Source organism: Corticium candelabrum, chromosome 5 (genome assembly GCF_963422355.1).
Source record: "Corticium candelabrum chromosome 5, ooCorCand1.1, whole genome shotgun sequence".
Lineage (NCBI taxonomy): Eukaryota > Metazoa > Porifera > Homoscleromorpha > Homosclerophorida > Plakinidae > Corticium > Corticium candelabrum.
The window spans coordinates 8,874,060-8,898,813 of record NC_085089.1 but is presented as its reverse complement, the minus strand read 5'-3'; the positions used below and the strand labels follow the sequence as shown (position 1 = coordinate 8,898,813).

General features: G+C 39.3%; 5 protein-coding genes across 10 annotated transcripts in view; 1 reads left to right on the top strand and 4 right to left on the bottom strand.

Moving 5' to 3' along the window:
* The window catches only part of LOC134180504 (nucleolar protein 14-like), a 16,665-nt gene extending 4,587 nt beyond the window's left edge, over window positions 1-12,078 (bottom strand). The window contains exons 1-10 of one of the 2 annotated variants that reach the window (XM_062647675.1): window positions 11,879-12,078; window positions 11,718-11,759; window positions 7,244-7,472; window positions 6,685-6,731; window positions 6,517-6,579; window positions 6,198-6,290; window positions 6,064-6,135; window positions 3,893-3,970; window positions 863-939; window positions 1-64 (exon numbers count right to left, since the gene is read on the bottom strand). The exon at window positions 1-64 is cut by the window's left edge and continues 145 nt beyond it. In XM_062647675.1, the coding sequence (XP_062503659.1) occupies window positions 1-64; window positions 863-939; window positions 3,893-3,970; window positions 6,064-6,135; window positions 6,198-6,290; window positions 6,517-6,579; window positions 6,685-6,731; window positions 7,244-7,472; window positions 11,718-11,759; window positions 11,879-12,061 (948 nt within the window). In that variant the 5' untranslated portion in view covers window positions 12,062-12,078. Of the gene's footprint in view, window positions 65-862; window positions 940-3,892; window positions 3,971-6,063; window positions 6,139-6,197; window positions 6,291-6,516; window positions 6,580-6,684; window positions 6,732-7,243; window positions 7,473-11,717; window positions 11,760-11,878 lie in introns of both variants that reach the window. The other variant, XM_062647674.1, reaches the window with a different exon arrangement.
* Window positions 12,079-12,170: 92 nt separating this feature from the next.
* LOC134180505 (heterogeneous nuclear ribonucleoprotein F-like) lies at window positions 12,171-14,293 on the bottom strand. Its single transcript, XM_062647676.1, has 5 exons — window positions 14,232-14,293; window positions 13,808-14,174; window positions 13,608-13,746; window positions 12,939-13,510; window positions 12,171-12,765 (listed from the first exon to the last, which is right to left on the bottom strand). Exons 1-5 carry the CDS (start codon window positions 14,247-14,249, stop codon window positions 12,314-12,316), a joined length of 1,548 nt encoding a protein of 515 aa, XP_062503660.1. The 5' UTR covers window positions 14,250-14,293; the 3' UTR covers window positions 12,171-12,313.
* Window positions 14,294-14,389: 96 nt separating this feature from the next.
* LOC134179254 (general transcription and DNA repair factor IIH helicase subunit XPD-like) lies at window positions 14,390-22,240 on the bottom strand. Of its 4 annotated transcripts, XM_062646112.1 has the most exons (28): window positions 22,190-22,240; window positions 22,004-22,103; window positions 21,856-21,933; window positions 21,735-21,797; window positions 20,794-20,907; window positions 20,515-20,631; window positions 20,309-20,425; window positions 20,032-20,252; window positions 18,689-18,744; window positions 18,553-18,606; window positions 18,472-18,495; window positions 17,803-17,876; window positions 17,647-17,741; window positions 17,467-17,585; window positions 17,245-17,314; window positions 17,105-17,174; window positions 16,941-17,042; window positions 16,810-16,873; window positions 16,654-16,745; window positions 16,472-16,594; window positions 16,345-16,417; window positions 15,804-15,874; window positions 15,659-15,742; window positions 15,529-15,588; window positions 15,423-15,470; window positions 15,306-15,356; window positions 15,198-15,242; window positions 14,390-14,675 (listed from the first exon to the last, which is right to left on the bottom strand). In XM_062646112.1, the coding sequence occupies exons 1-28, from the start codon at window positions 22,192-22,194 to the stop codon at window positions 14,574-14,576; spliced, it is 2,292 nt and encodes a 763-aa protein (XP_062502096.1). In that variant the 5' UTR covers window positions 22,195-22,240; the 3' UTR covers window positions 14,390-14,573. The 4 variants fall into 4 exon arrangements, with proteins under 4 accessions (XP_062502096.1, XP_062502095.1, XP_062502098.1 ...); XM_062646111.1 differs by lacking the exon at window positions 22,190-22,240 and having other exon boundaries at window positions 22,004-22,161; XM_062646114.1 differs by lacking the exons at window positions 21,735-21,797; window positions 21,856-21,933.
* Window positions 22,241-22,248: 8 nt separating this feature from the next.
* On the top strand, window positions 22,249-24,184 carry LOC134179252 (zinc finger protein neuro-d4-like). Of its 2 annotated transcripts, none has more exons than XM_062646109.1 (9): window positions 22,249-22,303; window positions 22,359-22,527; window positions 22,737-22,940; window positions 23,000-23,107; window positions 23,193-23,262; window positions 23,321-23,488; window positions 23,733-23,845; window positions 23,902-23,983; window positions 24,045-24,184. In XM_062646109.1, exons 1-9 carry the CDS (start codon window positions 22,269-22,271, stop codon window positions 24,080-24,082), a joined length of 987 nt encoding a protein of 328 aa, XP_062502093.1. In that variant the 5' UTR covers window positions 22,249-22,268; the 3' UTR covers window positions 24,083-24,184. The 2 variants fall into 2 exon arrangements, with proteins under 2 accessions (XP_062502093.1, XP_062502092.1); XM_062646108.1 differs by having other exon boundaries at window positions 23,190-23,262.
* Window positions 24,044-24,663, bottom strand: LOC134179253 (uncharacterized). The gene is made up of 3 exons (XM_062646110.1): window positions 24,527-24,663; window positions 24,269-24,461; window positions 24,044-24,184 (listed from the first exon to the last, which is right to left on the bottom strand). Exons 1-3 carry the CDS (start codon window positions 24,639-24,641, stop codon window positions 24,127-24,129), a joined length of 366 nt encoding a protein of 121 aa, XP_062502094.1. The 5' UTR covers window positions 24,642-24,663; the 3' UTR covers window positions 24,044-24,126.
* Window positions 24,664-24,754: the final 91 nt, after the last annotated feature.

Sequence of the window (24,754 nt, the reverse complement as noted above, 5' to 3'; positions counted from 1 at the left end):
CTTTATGACATTAGAGGTCAGATAGACCTCACCCTTCTGCTTGTCGTTACAGTCAAAATTTAAGCTACACAGAAGAAACAGTATTAGTCCAGGTCTGCCCAATATCTTTCCAGATAGCAGAAAGTGAAAAGTTTAATGGCTTGATTTCCCTCATGCAGTCATATCACGATAGTAAAGGCCAACAGTACAATGGAACGTCAAAATTATGACCACATCCAATACCACATTTCACTGGTTATAGTCAAACGGTCAAATTTCTAAGTCTCTCGTGCAAACTCATAACAGTTTAATAATACAAAACATGGAACTAGTACCTAGAACAGCAGTCTTCGTTCAGAAAAAAGTTGTAAAGCAAGATTTTGTTAATTTCAATCAACGAACAATAGCACCGTCTCCAAACTATTAATTAATTAACCTCTTGTCCCTATAATATGACTTCAATTGATGCAGATAGATAGAATATTATCAACTTTGTGCTGTTGTAGCAGTGTATACTGGATTAGTGCTGATTTGCAAGATTATAGTGATGCATTGGTGTTTGTGTTACTCTGTGCCATTCTTACAAATTAATCAACAAAACCAATCCCGTCGGCAATCATAAGCATTGGCCTTAGTTTAACAATCTGTTGCAACCTTCTTGAACAAGTAAAGCTAGAGACAAATGCAAACAACCCATTCTCTGTGACACTGAGGCAACAAAATTCAAATTATAGTTGTGGTCAATCTTGAACTACAAACTAAAGACAAGGAGTAGCTTGTACACAACGTATCGCAACAAACACTCATTCAATTACTCCCTCAGTAATATCAGCAACCAAACCTTTACTGCCTCCTACAATAGTTCAATTCATACTGAACTTACTCTTCATTCAGTGCATCAGTGGAAGCATACTGCCACCAAGCTGTTTTGTCATGTCTTATCCTGCTGTCTCTTGAAATCTAAAACATAATTTCTATAATCCCCTGCAAATTCTTCATTCAACCTACTACTACTACTACAACAACAACAACAACAACAATAACAACAGCAGCAGCAACAACAACTTTCTAGGTATAGGCTAGTGCACCAGCACGTCAATGCCACACAAGGATCAAACTCGACAATTCTGCTGACTAACAGTGTTTCCTCTAGTAATCCCTGTCTGAGTCATTTTGGAGCAACTCTCTTGTACGGTCTTCTGTTGCACGATAAGTAAAAGTAAAATGATCTATATGCATCCTATGGTACCCTGACACGACTCAAGTTGCGATGTGTGGCACACATACTATGTACATCATTGACTATCACATGCAAGAGATGAACAGATAGACTAGATGTCATGACACTTACACTAACTGACTGACAAACTGACTAATGGACTAAGTTAGGCATTGCTCATTGTTAATTTTAATGCTTCAAGCACAAATTTTTAAAACAAGATAGATAACAGTTGATCAGCTTCAGATATAGAGCAACTACTGCTACCGCAAACACTCCTCTCCAATCTGCTGATAGACACAAAGCATGAAAATGAGAAAAACATGAACATAGGCAAATAGTCACAGAATTCAAATACGATTCCTTCCTTCCTCCTGTGTTCATGTCCATTGGTGGCACTGGACCAGAATCAACAACGATCTACTATATTACCTACATAAAAGGGCATGCCGTACGTTATAACACAAGGTCTATTGAGCAGACTGCCCTTATACATATACCTCAACGTATAAGGGTATGCCCTTGCCTATGCATATACTTTAATCCAACATAAAATAATCACATAACTCAAACAATGTAACAAATTAGTAAACAAGTCACTAATGTTCAGAGCTGTTGCAATAAGAACTTAAGAAGCATCGAGGATTACCTCACTTATAGGGGCACGCCCATATAGTGGTAAGATGTCCTGGTCAAACAATCTGCTAACACTCACTTATAAAGGAACGCCCTTCTATGTAAGCTAATACAGTATCAATGACTTGCTAGATTAAACTGCTACAAATTAAGATAAAAATAATTACAAGAGGGTCACGAAATTGATTCAACATCAACTCATCTTCACTCTACCGCAATCAGCTAATCTTTGGATTATTTTCTCTCTTTGACCCACTCAAAATGGATACTTATAACTCAGAAAGTGAGACACATCTCACTCTTAGATGTAGATGCTAGAATGTTACTGTTTACGTTTCTATTATCCAAGGCGTGAAACGTCTAGGCATTGTAGTGCAAGCCAATCATGTGACATACAGCCAACCAGCTAAACGACCTGCTAGGCAACCACGTAACGTGACCAAATAATAATGAAATTTATTTACTACTAGCATCATAGAACAAACATATGACATTATTTCAAATCACACACGTCATTTGGCTGCATTCTTGTCTACATTCCAACTAGATGTTGGAATGATAGTCTATTTTTCCTTTGTTACAGTGCTGATTGAGGCAAATATGTGACCAGATTTGGTAAGCATTCTCACTCTTTTATTTGGCTCTGACTAATTACATTCAAGCTGCATAGCAATGGCAGGCAGAGGGTTAATCTGCACTGTAGTGCTTCCTTATTTTACACAGTTTTGATATTTCAGCTGCAACGCTGTTTTATGTGTTGACTGTTCTAATTAGATGTCCTATTTATATCAATACATACTGCAATTGTCGTCGAAGCATACTACTACGTACTACTACTACAAATTCAATTCATCACATACCGTAAATATAATATGCATCTAAATCATCACTAACAAATACCTGGTGACCATACATAATCTTATGCAAACAATTCAATTCACTCAATCAACAATCAATCAGCAGGCACCTTGCACTACTGGGCTACTATAGTGTAAGTTTCAAAAGACACACTATGGGTGGATTTCCACTAGTGCTTAAACCGGTTAACAAGTGGTTTAAGCTAAACTGGTATAAAGACTGACCTGATTCCACCTGCACTAAACCAGTTATATTCTAAACCTAAACCGCTTTCTTAAACCTACTTCAAAGAAGGTTTAGCAAAGTGGTCTGGGTTAACTGTCATATGACAGTAGCTCTTGTTTAGATGGCTTCTGACAACGCCGTTTTGATGATATTGACTATTTTGATGGGATAGGATTCTAAGGGTTGTTAACTAAGAAAAAGACATCAGCATTTACAAAGAGAGAGAAAACGGTGTCTTTGGTCATCATCACGCAAATTCTTACTAGCAGATGCTGAATCAATGACAACCAACAGTTGCCCTGACTCAGAGAGAGAGCAGCCCAATACTTCAAAATAAGGCATTTGCAGACGATTTGTTTGCACATCCCGAATGTGCAAGTTCCTAGTGGAAACAGTCACTTTCTTGAACTGGTTTAGTTTAACTTAAACAAGTTTAAGCTAAACTAGTTTAAGGTGCAGCTAGTGGAAACACGGCCTAAACCAGTTATATTCTAAACCTAAACCGCTTTCTTAGACCTACATTGAAGTAGGTTTAGCAAAGTGGTTTAGGTTTAAATATTACATGACAGTAACGCGCTTGTTTAGATGGCTTTTAACAACACCGCTTTGATGATATTGACTACTTTGTTGGTATAGGATTGTCTTGAAGATGTGAGGGTCGCTAAATAAAGAAAAGAAATCAGCAGCCACGAAGAGAGAGAAGACAGTGTCCTTGGTCATCATCATGCATATTCCTAGTAGTAGATGCTGAATCAGTGACAACCAGCGGTTGCTCTGACTCGGCAACAGAGCAGCCCAATACTTCAAAACAAGTCTCAATCAATACTGCGGCATTCCTAGACGGTCTGTCTTGAACGTCCCAGATGTGCAAGTTGCTAATGGAAACATTCGCTGTCTTGAACTGGTTTAGCTTTTATAGTTTAAAGTGCACCTAGTGGAAACACAACCTATCAAGTAGACCATTGCAACTCAAACCTCTTGCCGCTTCTCTTCTTTCTTTCTTCTTTTTAATATTTCTGCATCTGTCTTTACTGTCTTTGTCGCTTCACTAGACTGCCACAACAAATGTTTGTAAGAGTCACTTACAGTTAGATAATGACCAGCTAAATATACTGAACTAAACAGCAGCATCAAATACCTATCAGTGCACTAGCTGTAACAACACACACCTTACCTACAGTACAGAGTCCCTCCCTTTGCCAGTATATTGTAAACACCAAAGTTGTCAAACTGAAGTAATTGAGTGCATAGTCATTTAACATAATCTAGCTCACACAGTACCAGAATCCATACCATAAATACCACACATACACAGTACAAAACTGGCGAGTAACAAGTCACTCCAAAACTCTCTCACTCTGTATGTATCTCAACATATTAGAAAGGGCTCTATACACAATTAAGGTAAAAATATTTCCAACCACACTTAAACATTAAAATCCTCAGTGTCTCTAACAAGATCACTCAAAGAGCACAAACCTCCACCATAATATTAAATAATCAACATTTTTTAATAATTCTTATTGCATGCATGGAGTTTGTGTACTGGACATCCTAGATAAGAATGGACACTCCAAATAAGACAATCTTTGTTGCTTCTCCCAGTAAAAGACATGACAAACTTTTCTGTATCACTGCAGGAAACACGCATTCCACATGGCAGAGATCTGCCATACTACTAAATCAGGTATAATTAAGAGAGGTAGGTCTTATCAGCAGAAATTCTTCGATCTTTCTAAATGCTTCAAGAGAAGGCATCACCTTCACTTTTTTATGTGAGAGTCGACCTCCAAAAGTATGCAAATCACCTTCAAAATTAATCGCTTCTAGGTTGCACCAAGGGCCACCTCTGGTGAGAACTTATAATTTCATCAACAACATTTGGAGTTGGGAGTAACTTCACACTTATTTTCAAAATGTAATGCATTTTACATAAGTCTTGACTCCCTACCTCCCACCTCTATTTTGCAACCCTTATCGCAGATTTTTGTATCTGTGTGTCTCCACAGTCTAAATTGACACGTAGGCCTACTGCACGCTGTTCTGTCATCAATGATCAGCAAGCAACACAGAAAGAAGTTGAGTCAACCATTACCGTAGTTTCCCAAATAGTAGTTTCTGGTCTTTGGAAATTAGCGACGACACAGCAGAAATAACCTTGTTGATCTGTTCTTGAGTGTCATCACTAATTGAGTGAGGTACAGCTGGCAGAACACGATCAACAAACACTGCCAAACTGCACCATTACCATGAAAAATTCAGCAATTACCACTCTTGCTCTACCTGGCATGTCGTGAAACACTTCATTGTCTAAGAAAAAGTTCTGCAATTTGCACATATCAAAGATGTACAACGCTGTGGTTTTCTGAGAAGTTGAGAGCGAATTGTAGACTCATTCAAAACAAATGGACGGCAACGCAGAACCTACCCCACTTTTCGTACTTTTCGATTCAAAAGTCGTTCTGACCCCTACCTCCCTTTCAAACTGTGTTATGTTTTGAAAACAAGTGTGTACTGATGACATCTCCCTTATGCTTTTAACAGATAAAGAATCTAACAAAAGGTAAATATATAACCTCCATGGCAGAGGTAATAACAGTTATTATTATAACACTCAACTAAAATACTTCTGCATGCACATAAGTTACTGTATTCCTGCAAATAAAACCCTGCGAGCTTCTAGTTCTCAATCACGCAGAATAGTAAAGCATTATTTGAGCATGGGCACTACACACTTTTGATGTACTGTAAACCTCAGACTTTTTCAATCTCAGTTGCACTGAAATTGTAACTCACTTATGCTGTGACTTCTTACTCTTCAGTAGTATTATTCTGTTCTGCATTTCTACCTTCATTTTGTCCTGTCACTCAAAGCAAGACACAGCCAGGGAAAGCAACAATTAGTATTCCAAGGGGCAAATTTGAGCATAGGGATATATACGTGAAAATACAGTACATCAAATTGGCTACAAGGTCATCAGCTAACCTTGCACCTTCACACTACACCTAATATATCGTTTACAAAACAGAAGTTTGAATAAATAGGTATATTTCAAAACTATCAGTTTCAATCAATAACCAACGTGCAAGTGAGATTTATGACAGTAAACTGTACAGTATACAAAGACCAATTAGAAAGCACTCACTTGAGCACGCCCATCAAAGGCAAGTTGCTTTACAGTAACATCATAATCATCTGTTACACTGCCACTAGCTTGCTGCTGTACAACAAAACAACTACAATCAACTAACATACAATTTTGTTACTCCTTTATCTCACTCCATGTGACATCAACTTTTTTATCATTGGCCAATCTGAGTCGAGTTTGTCTGTCAAGTCAGACAATAAATCCTTGGCCCTTTGTCTTTCAAACTAAATAAAAAACATTAGATGATAAACTCACGGTATAAGTACCTTTATAAACCACTAACAATGTCCAACTTGAATGAAACAGGTAACTATATCGAATCTCAAATTTAACTTAACTTCCACTTTGAAATACACATGCATATATCCACACACTACACTCTACAAGCACATCTCCTGGCAATTACACAAAAACAGACAATTCACACCAACGTACGCATCTAAATTCAACCTTCTTTTTCTTTGCTTTGGCAATAACATCTTCCATGATTTCCTGTTGTGAGCGATACAATTTCTGTCAAACAAATAGGAAAGTCTACAATATTATACCACCCCCATGCACCACCACCACAACAACAATGACAACAACAACAACAAAAACCTTTAGATCACCACTCACATCACTGCCATTAGCATCAAATCCTCCAAAATGTGCTTCTTTGAAATCTACAAAACAAGATGAATAAAGACTATGCCAGATAAACAAAAAGTCATGAAACTACTAATCTGTAATGTACGTACGTATCATAACTAATGCAGTGATATGAGATATGCACTGTTCATAAATGAGATGTGACATACTGTACTACTATACATGTTACACACAGAAATGTTACCATGCCATTAAAGTTAGCAAAATTAATGATTATAGCTTAATTTTTTCATTAATATAAAAATGCCAACAATACCATCTATTACGTATTCCTTCTTCTTGACTTTCACATACGCTAACTGACTGAGAAAACAAAATACAATGGCTGCCAATGTTGCAAACTAAGTCAAATAAAATGTGCAAACATAATTTAGTAGCACCAGCTGCATGCTCATGTTACAAAGAAACCAAAGCATGGCACACAATTTCACAGATATTTGTAGCCAGATATGATTATTCAATACAACTATAATTCAAATTCATGTTTATAATTAATTGATCAATTAGAAGTTCATTACAATAATACCTTCTTCTTTTAGTTTATGATCATCTATCTCAGTCTCACACATGAGAGGTATCTTCTTGGAAAAAGACTTTTCCAAGTCACTTGACTCTTCTTCCAAACTAAAGTTGATATGACGTTGTTCATGTTCATGCTGTCTCTGTCTCTCCGCAGCAAATCTTTTAAACATTTTCTCTTCTACTGTCATTTTATTGTCATGTTCACCCAGTCGTCCATCAATAAATAAGCTTCTCTAAATACATATGTTACACGTATAAGTGAACTCCATATTAAAACACACTTTCAATTCTGTAAATTTGTGGTACTATCACAAAACTACAACCACCAGAAAATGATGGAACTTATGACCCTACCACAAGTCTACTAGTATTCAGAATACACTAAATGAAACAAACATATAAACCCTACTCTGACACATTACCGTGTGTGTGTGTGTGTGTGTGTGTGTGTGTGTGTGTGTGTGTGTGTGTGTGTGTGTGTGTGTGTGTGTGTGCGGTGTGTGTGTGTGCATGTGTGTGTGTGTGTGCACGCGCACGTGGTGTGTGTGTGTGTGTGTGTGTGTGTGTGTGTGTGTGCGTGGTGTGTGCATGTGTGTGTGTGCATGTGTGGGTGTGTGTGTGTGTGTGTGTGTGTGCACACGCACGTGCAAGCGTGTGTGTGTGGTGTGTGTGTGTGTGTGGTGTGTGTGTGGTGCATGCGTGTGTGTGTGTGTGTGTGTGGGTGTGTGTGTGTGTGTGTGTGTGTGTGTGTGTGTGTGTGGTGTGTGTGTGCGTGTGCATGCACGTGTGTGTGTGTGTGTGTGTGTGTGTGTGTGTGTGTGTGTGTGTGTGTGTGTGTAGACTCAACCTTCTAGATCAAGGTGAGCAACTTGTGTAAGAGAAAAGAGGCCTGGGTCTGTCTAAAGAATGCACCGTTATGAAATCCTCATTGTCTAAGTCTGAGTACAATCATCTCAAAAGCTTACAAGAGTTGCAGTCGAGAAGGTTCAAAACTTTTGGTGGAGTCAACAGTAGAAGAGGCCAAATGTCAAGCTTTTATAACTGATCAGCAAGGACGTGAAAGGACGTTGAGGCTCTTTGATAAAAAAATTATGCCTTCTACAGAAGACATATTCTAAACCAGCTTCACCCAATCTAGTTGCTGAAGATAGTACAAGTTTACAGAACAATAAGAAAAAGTTAAATCAGTGGGTCAAACACTTCAAGGGAGTGGTGAATTGCCCAATTAACATCAATGCTGTCTCCATTGATGATATTCCCATTGTGTCTTCCTTGTCCACCTCAAAATAACGAGTTGTCTATTCCCCTTTCTGAAGTAGAGATCAAATCAGTCATCGCCCAGTTAAGATCAGGAAAAGAACCTGGTATAGAAAGAATCTCCTTAGAGATGATCAGTTTGGGTAAGGATGTGACTACTCATTAGCTAAAATCTATCTTTTATGTCATTTGGGCGACTGAATTAGTTCCGGCGGACTAGCAAAGTCAACTTCTTGTGCCCCTGTACAAGAAAGGAACTCATACCAACTGCAACAACCATTGTGGTATTGCCCTTTTAAGCATACTTGGTAAAGTGTTTGCCAAAGCTATCCTAAGCCCAGAGCAGAACAACTTCCCCATAAAAGCCAGTGTGGTTTCCGTCGTGATAATAGAGACTGTATCTACCAACTTCTTTCTCTTCGGCTATTAATGGAGAGAGCACGAGAATATCACCATCCCATCTATGCTTGTTTTATTGATTTAGAAATGGCATATGATTCGGTCAACCGCAATGCTCTTTGGCACATCCTTCATTATTCATCAGTTGCCTCCCAAGTTGCTGGCCATTATTTGTGCCCTACACAGGAATTCCAGTGCTGCAGTAAGGCTTATGGGAAGATATCAGACAAGTTCCCTGTCACAAACGATGTCCGGCAAGGCTGTGTGTTAGCACCTGCCTTATTCAATCTCTACTTTGACATTGTCATTCACATGGCTCTGGATAAGCACAGATGACAAGGAATGGGCATCAAAGTAGCCTACCTTCATGATGCTGATCTTGTCGGAAACAGGAAGACCTTGAAGTTTGAATCTTTGGTGACTGATCTGGAGTATGCCGACGATATGGCTCTTCTCTCTGACAATTGGCTTGACCTCACCACAATGCTGGATTCCCTATCAAATTGCTGTAAGAAACTGGGTCTTGCTATTAGTTGCAAAAAGACAAAAACCTTAGCAGTTCTACCATGTGAGTGCTCACACATTCACACTCCTCTACCCATCCACCTGTGCCAGGAGACAAGCCTATTGAAATGGTCTCTCATTTCCAGTACTTGGGCAGCATTATTCAAAATGATTGTGGATTGGACACAGAGATTAATTCCAAAATCTGTAAAGCCTCACATGCCTTCCAGTCACTCTCGCGGATCTTGTGGTATCAACGTAACATCAAGACCAGCACCAAAGTTTGTCATTTGAACAGTGTGATTCTTCTACCCTTGCTGTATGGTCTCGAGTGCACCGTCCTCCTTGAGTCTCATGTCCATCATCTTGAGTCCTTTTTAATTCGTTGCCTTCGAATTATATTGGGGATCTCGGTTAGGGAGCAGAAGTGCCACACTACGATACGCAAGATAGCCAAACAGCAAAGGATCAACGTCGTCTCCGTTTTCTTGGGCATCTCTCAAGAATGTCAATGATCGCTTACCCAAGCAGTTTCTTGTGTCTGCTCCTGTTGGTTGCAAGTGTAATGTTGGTGGACAGAAGCGTCGTTGGAATGATGTTGTATCTTGTGACCTCAAACAGTGTAACTTGTTGGAATCCTGGAGAGAGAAACTTGAAGAAGCAACTCTTGGCGCTCCATCATCAAACGTAGTGCAGAGCATTTCAACAAGGAAGCAGAAAACAAAGAGAAGAGCCTCAGGGATGACAGGAAACGACAGCATGAACAACGACTCATAAAAACTGTGGGTCTTCTGCACTGTAACCACCCTGGCTGCTCATTTCAGGCATTTAAAGAGGCAGGTTTGATTTTATTAAAAGGCAACTATTTCCAGTTCTTGCCTATGGAAGTCATTTGTGGAATTTTGAACGAAGTATAGTAGAGACATCTATTAACACAGCGTATCGAAAAGGTATTCGTCGTGGGCTTGGTATGAGACAAAGAGACTCTATAGTGGAAAGAATTCCAGACTTTGTTGAGGCATCTCTTAAGATGAAAATACTACAGACCAAATTTCTTAAATGGGCCATAGATTCAAGAAATGAACTTGTGAGAGGACTGGCTTTGCTAAAAGTTAGACATAGTTGTCCTGGACACGGATTGGATATGGTAGATGGTAATATTTTTTACGTGTAGGTTAAGTGATTTTGTGTGTTAGTTATGTCATTTGTCTACATGTGTGTGTGTGTGTGTGTGTGTGTGTGTGTGTGTGTGTGTGTGTGTGTGTGTGTGTGTGTGTGTGTGTGTGTTTCATGTTGCCCCTATGAGGGAACTACACCAGATTTGGTATGATAAAAATAAATTATTATATTATTATTATTATTATTATATAGTCACCAATGTTGTCATTCTACTGTCTCAAAAATTCCATGTCAGTTTTGTCATCAGACTTTCAAACAACAAGGTCTTTATAATAACCAGCAGTTTTGTCAAGACAGACCTCAAACAGTGTAGACTTGATGTTTTTTGGCCTGCATCTCCTGTACCCTCATGGTAATCATGGAGCACAAGCAGCAAATGGATGGTGTGTGTGTGTGTGTGTGTGTGTGTGTGTGAGTGTGTGTGTGCTGTTGCTCAATTGGTTAGAGTACGTTTGGAGAATGGAAACTTCCAGGACCTTGCAGGGTTGCAAGTTCAAGTCACAGTGATAGCAAGCTATGGCATAATTTCCTTGAACAAAAAACTCACACACAATTGCCTCTCTCAACCTAGAAGTATAAATGAGTATCAGGTCTTTGACTGGGGTGGCAAAGGCCTCCGACTGCGACAAAGTCCATCAGCCTGGGGTCCAGGTGAAATTCAGGTGCCCACACCACAGTTGGCGTCACAGTCGGTGCTCCTGCAAGCACCAAAGCTTCTACTTAGTGCACAGAAACCCAGCCATCTGGCTGAGAGCATGCATTACCGTTTAACGGCCGCTCCTTATCCATTTGCCATTTTGCTGCGTGCGCGTGCGTGTGTGTGTGTGTGTGTGTGTGTGTGTGTGTGTGTGTGTGTGTGTGTGTGTATGTGTGTGTGTGTGTGTGTGTGTGTGTGTGTGTGTGTGTGAGAGTGAGCGTGTTTGTGTTTGTGTGTGTGTGTGTGTGTGTGTGTGTGTGTGTGTGTGTGTGTGTGTGTGCGTGCGTGTGTTGTGTGTGTGTGTGCGCGCGCGCGTGTAGATGAAATAATAAAATTCCTTACAAAGTGAAATAATAGAGAACACAAAATTTGAAAACAACAGCAATTATCCTCATCGTCGATACGTCGTGTGCTCGTACACTGAACATATACCCATGCTCACCTTGCTGCGTTGCTGGTATGCAGGCAAAAGAGTCTTCTTCCTCTGTAGAAAACACCATTTGGGCTACTCTTCAATTTGTTAAATGACAAACGTAACGGACAAACAGATCCTCTTCAACACGTATGCGTTAGCATAGCTAGGAACTAGAGCTCACTGCTAACTTTTTCTAGGGCACGACAAGTCGCTTTTCCTCGCGCACTGCGTTCAGACTTCAACTTCCTTCCAAGTACATCGTGCTTTCTTTTATTCACTCTAATTTCAAACAGGTTTGGAGGCTCGTCATTACCCGCTCGACGACTCACTTTGATTGACTTCATGGCAAATCCGAACGTACGGGACTTCATCCAGGTTATCGGCAACGTCGAACGTTGAACTAAAGGATGTAAATAGCTAGGTAGAGCGTGGTTGTTATTAGTGACCCGAACAGGGCTTTAAACATAATTACCAAGACTGTGCGGTTTGAAATATCGAAAATTATTAGCGATACATACTAACGTACAGACGTAACCATCATATAGGGCGACAGCAAATGTCAACAGTACAGCAACGTATGTAAGACAAGAAAAGTGAGGTTCTTACTGAAATCAATGTCAATGTTAGAACGAACTAAAGGCTTGTCCATCTCTAGGAATGGCCCCTGCAATGTTCATTTGTGGAGCCCCAGTAAGAGCCATGCTTGGAGCCATACTTGCCACCACCATGCTAGGAGCCATTGAACTCATCACTTGGCCCATGTTGTTATTCATGCTGCTCACCATCATTGCAGCCGCTGGAGATGGAGCAGCTGCTGGAGCAACAGTCGGAATACCTCCCATAGTTGAGCCAACTGTCATAGTCATACTGGAAGTTGGGTAAGCGGTCACCAATTCTTGTGCAGTCATACCACTTATGCCATATGAACTGGCTGCTAACACATTATGATCCTGAACTGCTGGATTTGTCAACACTCGACCTGAAGCAGCAGCAGCTCCCATTGAAATAGCAGTAGCGGCAGCAGGAGCAGGACGAGTAGGGCATGAGTGAAGAAACAACTCTATGTAGCGATGACCTAAACACACAAAATTAATACTGCAACACAAACACACTAACGCATGCTCCGAGTGTCAAGCAATCACACAAACTAGCCATACACACACACGTGTGCGCACACACACACACACACACACACACACACACACGCACGCACACAAGTTATCTCACAGAAGTCTTTCCACTACTTACCCATAGACTGTCTGTTTTTTCCCATCGCCTCACTTGCCTCTTCATGAGTAGCAAAGTCTACTGTTGCTTCTCCTGACGCTCTGCCTGATCTGTCATACTCCATATGAACAGCAACAGGAGTAAGAGGAGCAAAGAACTCCAAAACATTCTGTTCAGTAGCAGAAAATGGTAATCCTCTCATCCTAACACAATGTGGAGTTGTAGACCTGGCATTCAGCCCTATGCCCATCCTGGCACCTTCTCTATCCATCATACTTATTTCTCTCATATCTCGTCTCATCCCATAACCAGAAGGACCATAACCCATCTCATATTGACCAAAAGTGTTATAATATTGATCTGAATACATGGCAGCAGTTGACAAGCCATCCTCTCTAACATAGCCCATACGATTGCCTCCTCTGTATCTTCGCTCGTATCCACTGCCATAGCGATTGTGAAATGATGCATCATACTCTCCTTGTCTCCCTCTTTCATACGGAGTATGCCTGGAACCACTATATCCTCCCCTACCATCTCCTTCACGCACAAACTTCAACTCTGCAGCATTTGATCGAAACACTTCAACATACCTGAAACATCAACACAGTTATTCCGGAACCTTTCTTTGACATACTACATTACTAATAGGATGTTGTCCCATTGGTTGGATCAACCCTCCCAACCGACCTGTGGGCCATGGCTTGACGATGCCTTCCCAGCGCCTTATCTGCTTCTTCTGCGCTGGTAAATTCAACAAATGCTTCCCCGCTGCTCCTCCCCTCCATGTCAGACGTCAGAGTGATCCCATTCGCACCAATCTGTAACCCTTTTCATATAAACCACCCATCACACCCACCCATCGCCCCGTAAAGCCCGTTAGCTCTTACCAGAAAAAAACTGCTCGATGTCCTCTTTGCCGCACCCATAAGGCAGTCCACGCAGGCGCACGACCGCGTCCACCTTTGTACCTTGACCATTCTTCTGTAGCACCCAATCCATCTCCGTTTTCTTAGATCGAAATACCTCGACGTATCTTCTGCCCATGTGAGCGTTGTGCTTCCTAAGCGCTGATTCAAGATCTTCCAAATTCGCAAACTCAATAAAAGCCTCCCCTGAAGGTCGACCATCACGAGTAAACGTAAAGTGAACACCTTGCTGTCCTCCCATCACTGGTACAGGAGAGAAGAAATTGATGACTTCATCATGTGTTGCCGACCACGGCAAGCCGCGCGCTCTCACCACAAAACCGTCACACTACGACAATACCAAACTTTAAATGTCCAGTTAGGCATCTAAAACAACCATTCGAACCTGATCTGACTGTTCCATTGGCAGCAAAACACAAAACCAAGCAACGTGGTCGACGAAAGCAACTGAGCAAGCTCAGAAATGACGTAATGTAACCTCCCGTACATTGATCACGGGTGTACAATGATCACGGGTGTACAATGTACGTAGTGGCTCGTAGGCACTGTACCAGATGTACTGTACCGTCTTGTGTACACACTACAATAATTTATAATTTTATGACTATTGTTAGTAGAGTACCTATAATCTACATCTGAGCTAAATGACCAGACAGTCTCCTGTAGATAATAACTATAATTAATTAATTAAACGCGGGCAATTCATCCGCGCAGTCTGTTGAGCCAGTTATGAAACAATCATTTCGATTCTTTCCAGATCTGAGGATTGCTTCCACTCACCTAATTGAACTTGTTCTAGAGTTAAAAGAGACAATCCCAACTGTTCTGCCTGTTCAAACAACAAGTTGACAGTATTAACTAAAACATTGCAGGGATGATGTAGAGCTCAAGTTTCATATCTAACAGTATAGTTCTCAAATATGAGACAGTCACACTGCATAGTACTCAGCTGTATTAAGTTAAAAGCACTCTTTTTCCCATTCTTGACATGCCAACAGCAAAGACTGATCATTCCTATATCAGCTGACAAAATTCGAATTCAAATGCATGCTAATCATTCTTAGGGCATCGGTTAGCAGAGATGCTGTCTAGCTCTTCTAGCTTTTAATTAATTAAACAATACCAAATGTCCAAATTTAGATGGCATGACCTGTCCTCATAAGAAAAAGATGCACGTCTCTGTTGACTGTAATATAATAGAACCCTTTCGTAAGCAATGAACTTGAGTCTAAGACAGCTGATTTAGGCATGATCAGTTTTTACTGTTACATAACATTCAAGAACAGAATGTAGAGGTGGTTTGCAGCTCTGTACAAGCATCCCATATTTGAGATCCATACTAAGACTCTACTTTGTTGAAAGGCTGGGCCATTTGACGAAGAAAATGCTTAGAGACCTGCAAAAGAACAGTGATTCAATTAACGACTACAAAAATGTCTACTATACAGCAAACTTGTACCTGTACTGCTTCATCCACTGACAAATTACAGAGTGAGTCCTTCAAATGCTCCTAAGAAAACCAATAATACATATTGCAACAACAAAGTGTTTCTTATACTTCACAACAAATACCAACTTGAATCCACTTGGGTAGCTTACTCTTCTTGTCAATACGAGAAAACCGCTAAAGATTTGAAAGAGCTAATTAGAGATTGTATTTGTAATTGTGTTCAACAATTTACCTTGTCGGCAAACACCAAGATTCCATAATCAGACTTCCCTCGAATAACACGACCAACACACTATTTATTGTTAGACATAAATTACAATGAGTAGTTGTCATTCAAGACGTAAAATACATCTATTTGTCACCTGCGCCGCATGTCTCATTGCGTCAAAAGTCAGAAAATCATTCTCTTTAATTTCAAACTGGTCACGAAGATAATCAAGCCTTGCCTACAACACAAATGCCCCCACCTGCATCAGTAACAAATGTACAAAAACTAGAAATCAGAACCTTCAAAATCCTGCTTTGTGTGTAGACATAAGGAATACCAAACATGATGACAGCCCTCCCATAGTGGTGGTCTGCAGTCAGATAAATCATACATCACTGTTTTATAGATTCAGATGTCAAAGATGTGAAAAGATACAACACATCGATTTAACAAACACAATGAACTCTTGCTAAAGCATATCAATCAGTTGCTCTTTCTCAATGTGAAGAGCAGTTTTTGCCATAAGTACTAGTTGCAAGCACCAAAACAGTCACAGTTTTCAATATGAATGCCCATCAAAGCTGTACAATGGGTGTTACAGATACTTTGTGAAACCAATCTGTAAAATAGTTATAGCCTATGCAGTATCACTAAACACAATCGATACAATATGCAGTCAACAAACCCACTGCAGACTGTCAATAACAATTTTCCACATTAACACGTAATTTGATTAATGTATTCTTTCAAATTAGTGGGCATGTGAGTTTGTTAGCAAATCAAAACATTGTTCATATCCTAAACGACTGTTATTTAGAGACGATCCTTAGTTATTCTTACTAAAATCAATTCCCTCTGAAACCTTTCCTCTTGCCACAGACAATAAGATAGCTCCTCGTCCATTGCTACAAGCCTAAATTAAAGAACACTTTAAAATCATTATTGAATACTTCCCAAAGCATGACACCTTATGATAATTCTCTAATGCTAAGCTTGTTTCCGCACCATCCTGTGTCTCAACAAACAACAGCTTGTTTCTCTGCACATTTGATATGATGCCCTGCTCAGACCATGCAGCAACGACTGCCTCCTAGTTGGCAAATAAAGTCAGATATTAAGACAGAACCACTTGTCAAATGAAATGCCCACCATGTACACATAGCTCGGGAAAAAACAAACTATGCCATCAGGAACACAAGCAGACAAGTCAACAAGCAAGTTGCCATAGTTACGTATGACAGCTAAGGAATATAAAAGCCCTACAGCAATTAAATCAATACTCTGCAACAATGAGATATACCAAACCTAGATCTTCACGAGACTCAAACTTTGACGTCATTGCAACTTGATCATTGCCACGGCTCACAATCTAACACAAAATTCTATTCTGAGAATCCATGCAGTTAGCGTTTGATACATTTCATTATCTCTAATACCAAAGGGCAGAAACATGGACGAGAGAGAGTCATTGTAAATGTCGCCATCGTAACAGGATGAAAGTTAAGAATTTTGGGGTACATGTCCAATGGAGAAAGAGTCTAGAAAAATACAGACAAACTCTGTTAAATTTCACACATGTTCAACATTCATGTTTACTTACCCCAGAAGTTATAACAACTGACTGGAACCGCTCAAACACAGGACGAATAGCTATTGATGCATCCATGCAGCTATAATAAAGACTACTACGTTAGAACACCATGTGATGAACAACCATAAAGCAATAGCAATCTCACAAACCTAAAATGTAGAATTGGATTTGAAATAGTGGGAGCTCTGTCATCAAACGGTTCAATAATCAAACTAAACCCTATGAAGAAAACGTATAACAGTATTTCAAACATGGGCATGGACAAACTACACAAATAAAACATGTACACACACACCACACACACACACACACACACACACACACACACACACACACACACACACACACACACACACACACACACACACAACCTTTAGAATATGAACTGACAAGAGTAGCAAAGCTTGCAACAACAGTAAGACTGTGATAATCAGAAAAGTCAGAAAGTTCAAGTGTTTTGATTAATGATTGCAAACGTTCCGAACAAAACCTACAGAAAAAACAAACAATATGTGACAAATATGCCTCTAAAGCAAACATCTGTCTCAAACCTAAGAGGCTTCCTTTCAATGCAGACTGTCTGTGAAACATGCTGAAGAAAAGATGAGGGCGTCTCTGACACAACATGTTGTACCCGTAAACGACTCTATAAAAGCATCATGTGAACATCTGCCACATTTGAGTAAAGTTAAAATTCCCAGCCTCACCTTCAAATATTCAACAAACCGTCTCATAAATGCAGCAAAATGTTCAGCTTTTCTGATGTTTCCAGGTACCACTTCTATTACCAAAGCAAATATATTAATTCTAAAAGAGGGGGAACACTTGGTTCAACTCCACATCATGAAAAACAAGGACATATCAACCCGTACACTATTGTAACAAGACAGCATCAAACAAGCATGTTCAATCTTACAACATAGCATCAAAACATGTGCCTGACAACAGACACCCACATCTACCATATGTGCAAAGAACACAGAATAAACCTGAGACTTCAGCAGTCAGCAATAACACCGCCTGTCAGTCAAACAGATGAACAAGCAGATAAACAATCTGATAGGACAAACTAGCTGACAGACAGACATGCAAACCAAAACCATCATTTCCAAGTAATCCTCTAGTTGTACTCATGCCATGCTCTATTCCACATAGAAAAGTACACCTAATCCTACAAATAGTGTACATGCATACACAAGCAAAATCCAAGCCTAGCTGCAAGTAAACAGCACGCAGACAAATAGATGAATCAGCAAACCACTAAAAAAACAGAAAGACGTAGTATACAGAATATAAATAAGCACACTCCTATCCCTACAGTTGCACTTGAGCTTAAAGTACGTAACATGACTGGTATGTCCAAGCCCTAACTTTACCTTGCAAAATCTCATCTGGTAGCACTAAAGAAAAATGCATATTACAAAATTCTACCCACAAGCACAGCAACAACCACTTGCCTGGATTTGCAAGATAAATATCAGTTTCACGAGACCTGTAAGCATCTCTTAAACCTAACTTACAATAAAAACAACAACACAAACACACACAATCAAATTGGTGGCTGAGAGGCTATTAATGATAAATACACTGCACCTTCCACAAGCCTCTGATACTCATTTTGCAAACGTTGAGCATCCTTTTGCTTCAGTCTATATAAAACAAAGTAACTAATGTCTAGAAAAGGCATCAATCGTAATTTCAAAAAGTGCTACTGCAAGACATATATTGATATTGTTACTGCAACAAATTGTTTGCTTTATAATTAAATAATTGCAGCTAACAATATGAAATAATGTTAACTTAAACTAATAGAAATAAAAAAGTCAAATATACAATTCAATATATGTCTCAAATTCCACAAATTATGGCGTATTTACCAATTGCATGCCTATGTTGCTAACAGTAACAAGAATATAAAATATTTATGTAATAAAAAACAAAGTAGGAATGGCTGTGTACTTTATGCTAGCGCTTGAAAAAAGAGGTCAAAATTTCCGCAGGCAAGCACTCATACTTTACAACTGAAACCAATATCCCACAATTAAATCCCTACTTCACTCCTATCCAAGCAGCCACCTTGAAAGCAAACAGAGTGAAGTAGGAATTTAATTGTGAGAGATTGGTTTCAGAAGTAAAGTATGATTACTTGTCTGCGAAAGTATCGACCCTTTTTATTCAAGCACGAGCATAAAGTAGCAGTCATCCCTACTTTGTTTTATATTTATTACATACATAAATATTTTGTATTCTTGTTCCTGTCCTCTTGTATAGAAACACATGCATTGTTACAACTCATACTATATTTGAGAATTAATTCCTTACACTGCTACGTTAATGCTGCTACTTTAATACTATATACAGAAGTAAAGTCTCATTAGTACCAGGCAATGCTAGAACATTAATTAGTTAATAGTACACAAGATCATTTATTACAAAGAAACATTGTTACAACTCAAAGTATATTTGAGAATTGCCTAGACTGCTACGTTAATGTTTCTACCTTACAAGATGCTTCAAATAATCCACTTGACACCTAAACTTAAAACTACTTACACATTACGAACTATAAGGAAGATAAACTACTTAATCAAACTTTCTACGCTGCATGAAAGCATAATCAAAAGTGCTTGATCCTAACTTCAAATTCTATTCACAAAGAAATTCTTTACTTCAACACATCACTTTAGCTTGTTCTTCAATCCACACACATAAACATCTTGATACACTTACAACTGCTATAGTTTTGCTGCAACCATTTCATTGACATTGTCCTACCCAGTTTTGCTGCAACCACTTCATTGACATTGTCCTACCCACCACTGTACCAGTCTCTCCCACATTTACCAAAAATAAGTCATGCCCACAGTTGTTTGCATAAAGATAGTACTAAATTTTAGTGTTTAGTTGTATAATGTCACTAGTTAGTCTTGACTTACTCTCTGATGTGTTTCTGCAAAGAATCTACACTTGCTGAACACTGATCCAAAGTACGTCGACTGATGTTAACGCTCATGCTCTCAATGCATACGTTGTCAATATTGTGTGCCTCATCAAACACAACAACACTTGCTTTTGGAAGTTCCTTAGATACAACGTCTGCAATCTTTGGATCCAGAAGGTAGTAGTAGCTATAAACAATTACATTAGCATGAATCATCTAAAAACAGACAGACTGTATAATCAATAGACAAAACACAGTTTCACAACACTAACAGAATAACGAGCCAAAAAATATGGGCAAATTCTTTGAGATCGACCAAATTCCTTGAGATCGTCAAGGTTATAAACTCCTGGTGGTAATGGTACCTCACGACCCTCTCTTTCAAATGTCTACAGTGACAATTAACACAATGTAATGTCATCAAACGTTTTCTCACATGTTCAAAGCACATCAACAGGGCCTCTAAATAAACATACACCTCATAATATGAACAGACTTCAACTTCACTATTCTCAGTGTGTTGCTCTCTAACAAATGACGCCGTCAACCTGTGACATTTGCTGTCAACCACCTGTCCATTTCTGTGACCACTGACCTAGCATACAGTAATTGTAAATTACACTGTTTTACATAATCACTACTGTAAATAAAAATATGGATCTTTGTTGCATGCAACTACTAAATGAACATGAGCATTCAGCATCATCTCTATATCACTGATTCAACATACAACATAATCATAAGTCCATTCAACTACCTCAGGATGAATGCACAAATTCTTTCTTGAGCTCACTCCAATAGCTAACAGTTTTGTTGGTTCTCCGGCTTCCTTCTCACAATATTCAACCAAAACTTTCATTTCTTCCAAAACCTGATCAACAAAGAGCACTATACACTATACTTATTATTAAAACTGCCAATGGCTGCTGAAGTTCGTCAGACAAATGACTATACAAGTCTGCAAGCACCACAATACAAATCTTCATCTATGCAGACATTATATGACATTCCATCAAACCAGCTAATATACATGCAATAAAGGCATCATAAAGTATAAGCCCCTTAGCTACATGACCAAACAACAGTTTGATATCTAGACAGTTTCTACTCAAATTTGACATCCTGCATGCTGTCTAAGTAGTTGCTGCTGATGTAGTCTTGCTATTGTGTCTATTACAATTATTAAATCTCCCTGTTTGCATCTGACAAAATGTGCAAACTGCTGATAGTACAATAAACTAGAATGCACAGTATAACATTACTCTCGTCCTCAGACTCATAAAATTAGCCACTTTCAATACGGGAACTGGACACTGCCAAGGACACATGAGTCTGGGGACATGACTAAGTAACATAACATATAACTATAACATGAAAATAATTAGAAATGGTAGTTGATAATCCTGCTGTAAGACTAACAAGAGTTAATGTGACGTCACTTTCGTCATTAGATAACAAAAATACTGTCTACAAAACAATAAGAAATGGTACAGTACAGTACAGTACAGTACACTACTAACACACTTATATGATCAGTAATCATCATCTAACATTGATCATGCATTTGACATAAAAAATCTCTTACATGGAACCTGTCACCAGCACAACTACACTTAATTAACTAAACTAGAATTATACTGCACTTATACTACACTTATATACTCCACTATTATACACGCATTTAGAAATCAATTGCACTTTCTCAATCTCTGGAACGGTTCTTGAGCAGTAAATTAACTTCGAACAAGATGACGGATTGACCTGTCCACAAATAAGTCAATCGAAATTATTCTTTAATTTCACCACAGGTTCATCTAGCCTTGTGATAAGCAACTATAAGGGAAAGCAATGATACTGTCTTGCCTGTACCAGAAGGCATTTCCAGAACACAATGACCCTAGTGATCATGAAACCATTCATATATAATGCAAGTCGTACGTTTCCTATTAAATAAATGCATTACAAACCTTCGCATCAAGAGCTGCCTTCAACTCCTTCATGTAGCTATACTGTTCTGGGTAAATGTAATCATACGGAAAGTAGACAAGTAAACCATCAATGTTCAATCTAAGCAAAACCATTAAAGGTCATGCGTCAGTAATACACTAAGTAAGTGACTATCTCTATATCTATAAAAGTCTCCTATAAATTACTTCATATCCAAAGATGTTGAACCAAAATAATCTACATCCGGGATAGAGACGTCACATCTATTCCCGTATGCTGTAGTTTATGACCGTTGTGTTGCAAATTATGGAACACAGAGTGTGCGTTTTGTATGATTTGTATCGACTTTATGAGTAATGACGTGATCCTCTGTAGTAATGTGTATGATGACGCTGTACAGCATGCGTCAGCTTACAATTCAAAGTTGACTAGAGATCGCAAGAAAAGATCACCATACTACGATGCACAAACTGGGATACCTCACATACCAGGCAAACTCTGGAAGAATGAGAAAGACCGCCAACAAGGGCAACAACCAGGAAAGGTTCGTTAGTAGCCGCTCTAGTTTCCTACTAGATGTACAAGTTTAGAACGAGTGTGTCTGATTGCCTGTCTATAAATGCTGTGGAGGCGAGAGATTGAAATTATTCGAACTGATTAGATAATTTTTCACGTATTGTATAGTAAGCATCGTAATGAACACAAGGAGACAAATTTATATAAGTAGCTCTGTTTGCTGTACATATGCATTAGATATTCACGTACACAGCTGAGAGATGGCGCCGTAAGAGACCAGGCGATGTCGACATACTAAGTTGTTATGAAGGACAAAAAGGAACTGCAAACTTGATTTGTGAAAGTGGCCTCCTGTTGCCAAGGCGAGAGGCAAAAAGAAGAGCTGCTGATTTAAGCCGAGCAGCAGCTGCAGACTCACAATACAGTGATGAGGACAAACAAGTACAAGACTGAAAGATAAATTATGTACATACAGTGAATTAAATTTGATGATATAAAAGGTTGGTTCTGACAATGGAGATGACCCATATGATGTAGGGGAAGTTGATGACTCCAGTGATGATGAAACCTATCTGGGAAAACGATCAACAATCTCAAGCAAAAAGAAGGTACTCGCCACTCTGTAGAGATAAAAAGCTAATTCCAGTTTCTTCTGTACAAATGCTCGATAATCATATTTTTCATTTCCAGCAGCAAATCACAAGCCAACTCCCTACTCGTTTAGCCAAACTTCGAAGTCAAAGCAGACAAATGGGAGAGGAAGGTTGAATGTGGAAACAGTGGCTTTCAAGATGATCCTGTATCAGTGTTTCCTGCATTAGCCATTCATCCTTCTGCAGCATCTAACAATCCTCTAATGGCTGATTTTAAACCAAGACGAACTGCATCTCCAAATGATTACTGTGATTTCTGCCTTGGTGATTCAGTCAAGAACAAGAAAACTAATAAGCCAGAAACACTGATTTCATGTGCTGACTGTGGACGATCAGGTGTAACTAATGAGATTGAGTACCTACTACATGGCTGCATACACACACACACACAACACACACACACACACACACACACACACACACACACACACACACACACACACACACACACCACTAGAGTATCCTTACTGTTCAAATGGGTGCAAGATGCACACAGTGCAGTATCACAAGTAGATGTAGTACATACATTACTTTTAGTAATTAATGACATAGTAAATGAACCTGCAATTGGTATTTTTAGGTCATCCGACATGTCTACAATTCACTCCCAGCTTGACATCGGTTGTTCTACAGTACAGATGGCAGTGCATTGAATGCAAGTCATGTGGAATATGTGGCACATCTGATAATGATGTAAAGACTGTCTATTTTTGCTCACTCACTGCTAAAAAGCTCTTCTCAACTTGCAGGATCAGCTGCTTTTCTGTGATGATTGTGACCGTGGTTTCCATATGTTCTGTCTTAACCCACCAATGCAACAGCCACCTGAAGGTACCAATTATTTGTGTCATATAATACACTACAACAATAATGCTTGCTATGCATGCTGCAGGTCGATGGAGTTGCAAGCTTTGTCTTAGGAGTCAGTAAGATAGAAAATATTCAAAACCCAAAGCTCCTTCATCATCAAATCGTCAAGATGATAAGCAGCTGAGACACGTGACCTTCTCATCTTTCCACTGCTCTGAATATCTGATCAATTTAGAAATGATATGTTAAGTTAATTAATCTTAAACCCTTAGCAAATCGAATATCTCAAAGTTTGTAGTAGCTTACTGTATTGTTGAACACAATGGACAGAATGAGAGTGAGCAGGCCGTACAAATTCTTGCACAATCGCCACAAACGGGACGTTCACAGAATACACAACACGACGGTGGCCTAGTCGCGTTGCATGATTGGCAGCGACTACCATCAATTTGAAAATGAAGATTTCTTGCTGCTGCCATCATCCTTGCTTGTGTTCTTACTGAAAGCAAGAGTGATTAGGTCTAGAGATGTTCAGTAAAACTGTGACTCCCACTAGGAACTCACAACATCCAACAAGCTTTTCAAAATCAGTAGCTCCCTCTTTCATTCCAACGTGCATTTTGAACTGCAAAGGACTTATCTCTCCCCAAGGAGATGATCTTTTCCGGCCCGACGCCATTAGCCTATTCCCGCCGTTTTTACACAATCTACTCTCCCGGATGTAGGCGTGTAGTTACTTGTGTTTATAAAATACATGGGTCATTACTACTATTATAGTAGTAGATGTGGCTT

What these genes read in the sequence shown, in the direction of transcription:
- LOC134179253 (XM_062646110.1), bottom strand. Translation starts at nt 24,641, where the DNA reads ATGGCGTCGGGCCGGAAAAGATCATCTCCTTGGGGAGAGATAAGTCCT. An exon ending in TGAAAAGCTTGTTGGATGTT is followed by an intron (nt 24,462 to 24,526) that starts GTGAGTTCCTAG and finishes TCTTGCTTTCAG; the next exon opens with TAAGAACACAAGCAAGGATG. An exon ending in CCATTGTGTTCAACAATACA is followed by an intron (nt 24,185 to 24,268) that starts GTAAGCTACTAC and finishes TAAATTGATCAG; the next exon opens with ATATTCAGAGCAGTGGAAAG.
- LOC134179252 (XM_062646108.1), top strand. Translation starts at nt 22,269, where the DNA reads ATGACCGTTGTGTTGCAAATTATGGAACACAGAGT. An exon ending in CAAATTATGGAACACAGAGT is followed by an intron (nt 22,304 to 22,358) that starts GTGCGTTTTGTA and finishes GATCCTCTGTAG; the next exon opens with TAATGTGTATGATGACGCTG. An exon ending in AATGCAACAGCCACCTGAAG is followed by an intron (nt 23,984 to 24,044) that starts GTACCAATTATT and finishes TGCATGCTGCAG; the next exon opens with GTCGATGGAGTTGCAAGCTT.
- LOC134179254 (XM_062646111.1), bottom strand. Translation starts at nt 22,117, where the DNA reads ATGGTTTTGCTTAGATTGAACATTGATGGTTTACTTGTCTACTTTCCG. An exon ending in AGCTACCCAAGTGGATTCAA is followed by an intron (nt 15,357 to 15,422) that starts GTTGGTATTTGT and finishes TGGTTTTCTTAG; the next exon opens with GAGCATTTGAAGGACTCACT. An exon ending in CAGTGGATGAAGCAGTACAG is followed by an intron (nt 15,243 to 15,305) that starts GTACAAGTTTGC and finishes GTTCTTTTGCAG; the next exon opens with GTCTCTAAGCATTTTCTTCG.
- LOC134180505 (XM_062647676.1), bottom strand. An exon ending in CATCGAGCAGTTTTTTTCTG is followed by an intron (nt 13,747 to 13,807) that starts GTAAGAGCTAAC and finishes TTATATGAAAAG; the next exon opens with GGTTACAGATTGGTGCGAAT. An exon ending in AAAAAACAGACAGTCTATGG is followed by an intron (nt 12,766 to 12,938) that starts GTAAGTAGTGGA and finishes TTGTGTGTTTAG; the next exon opens with GTCATCGCTACATAGAGTTG.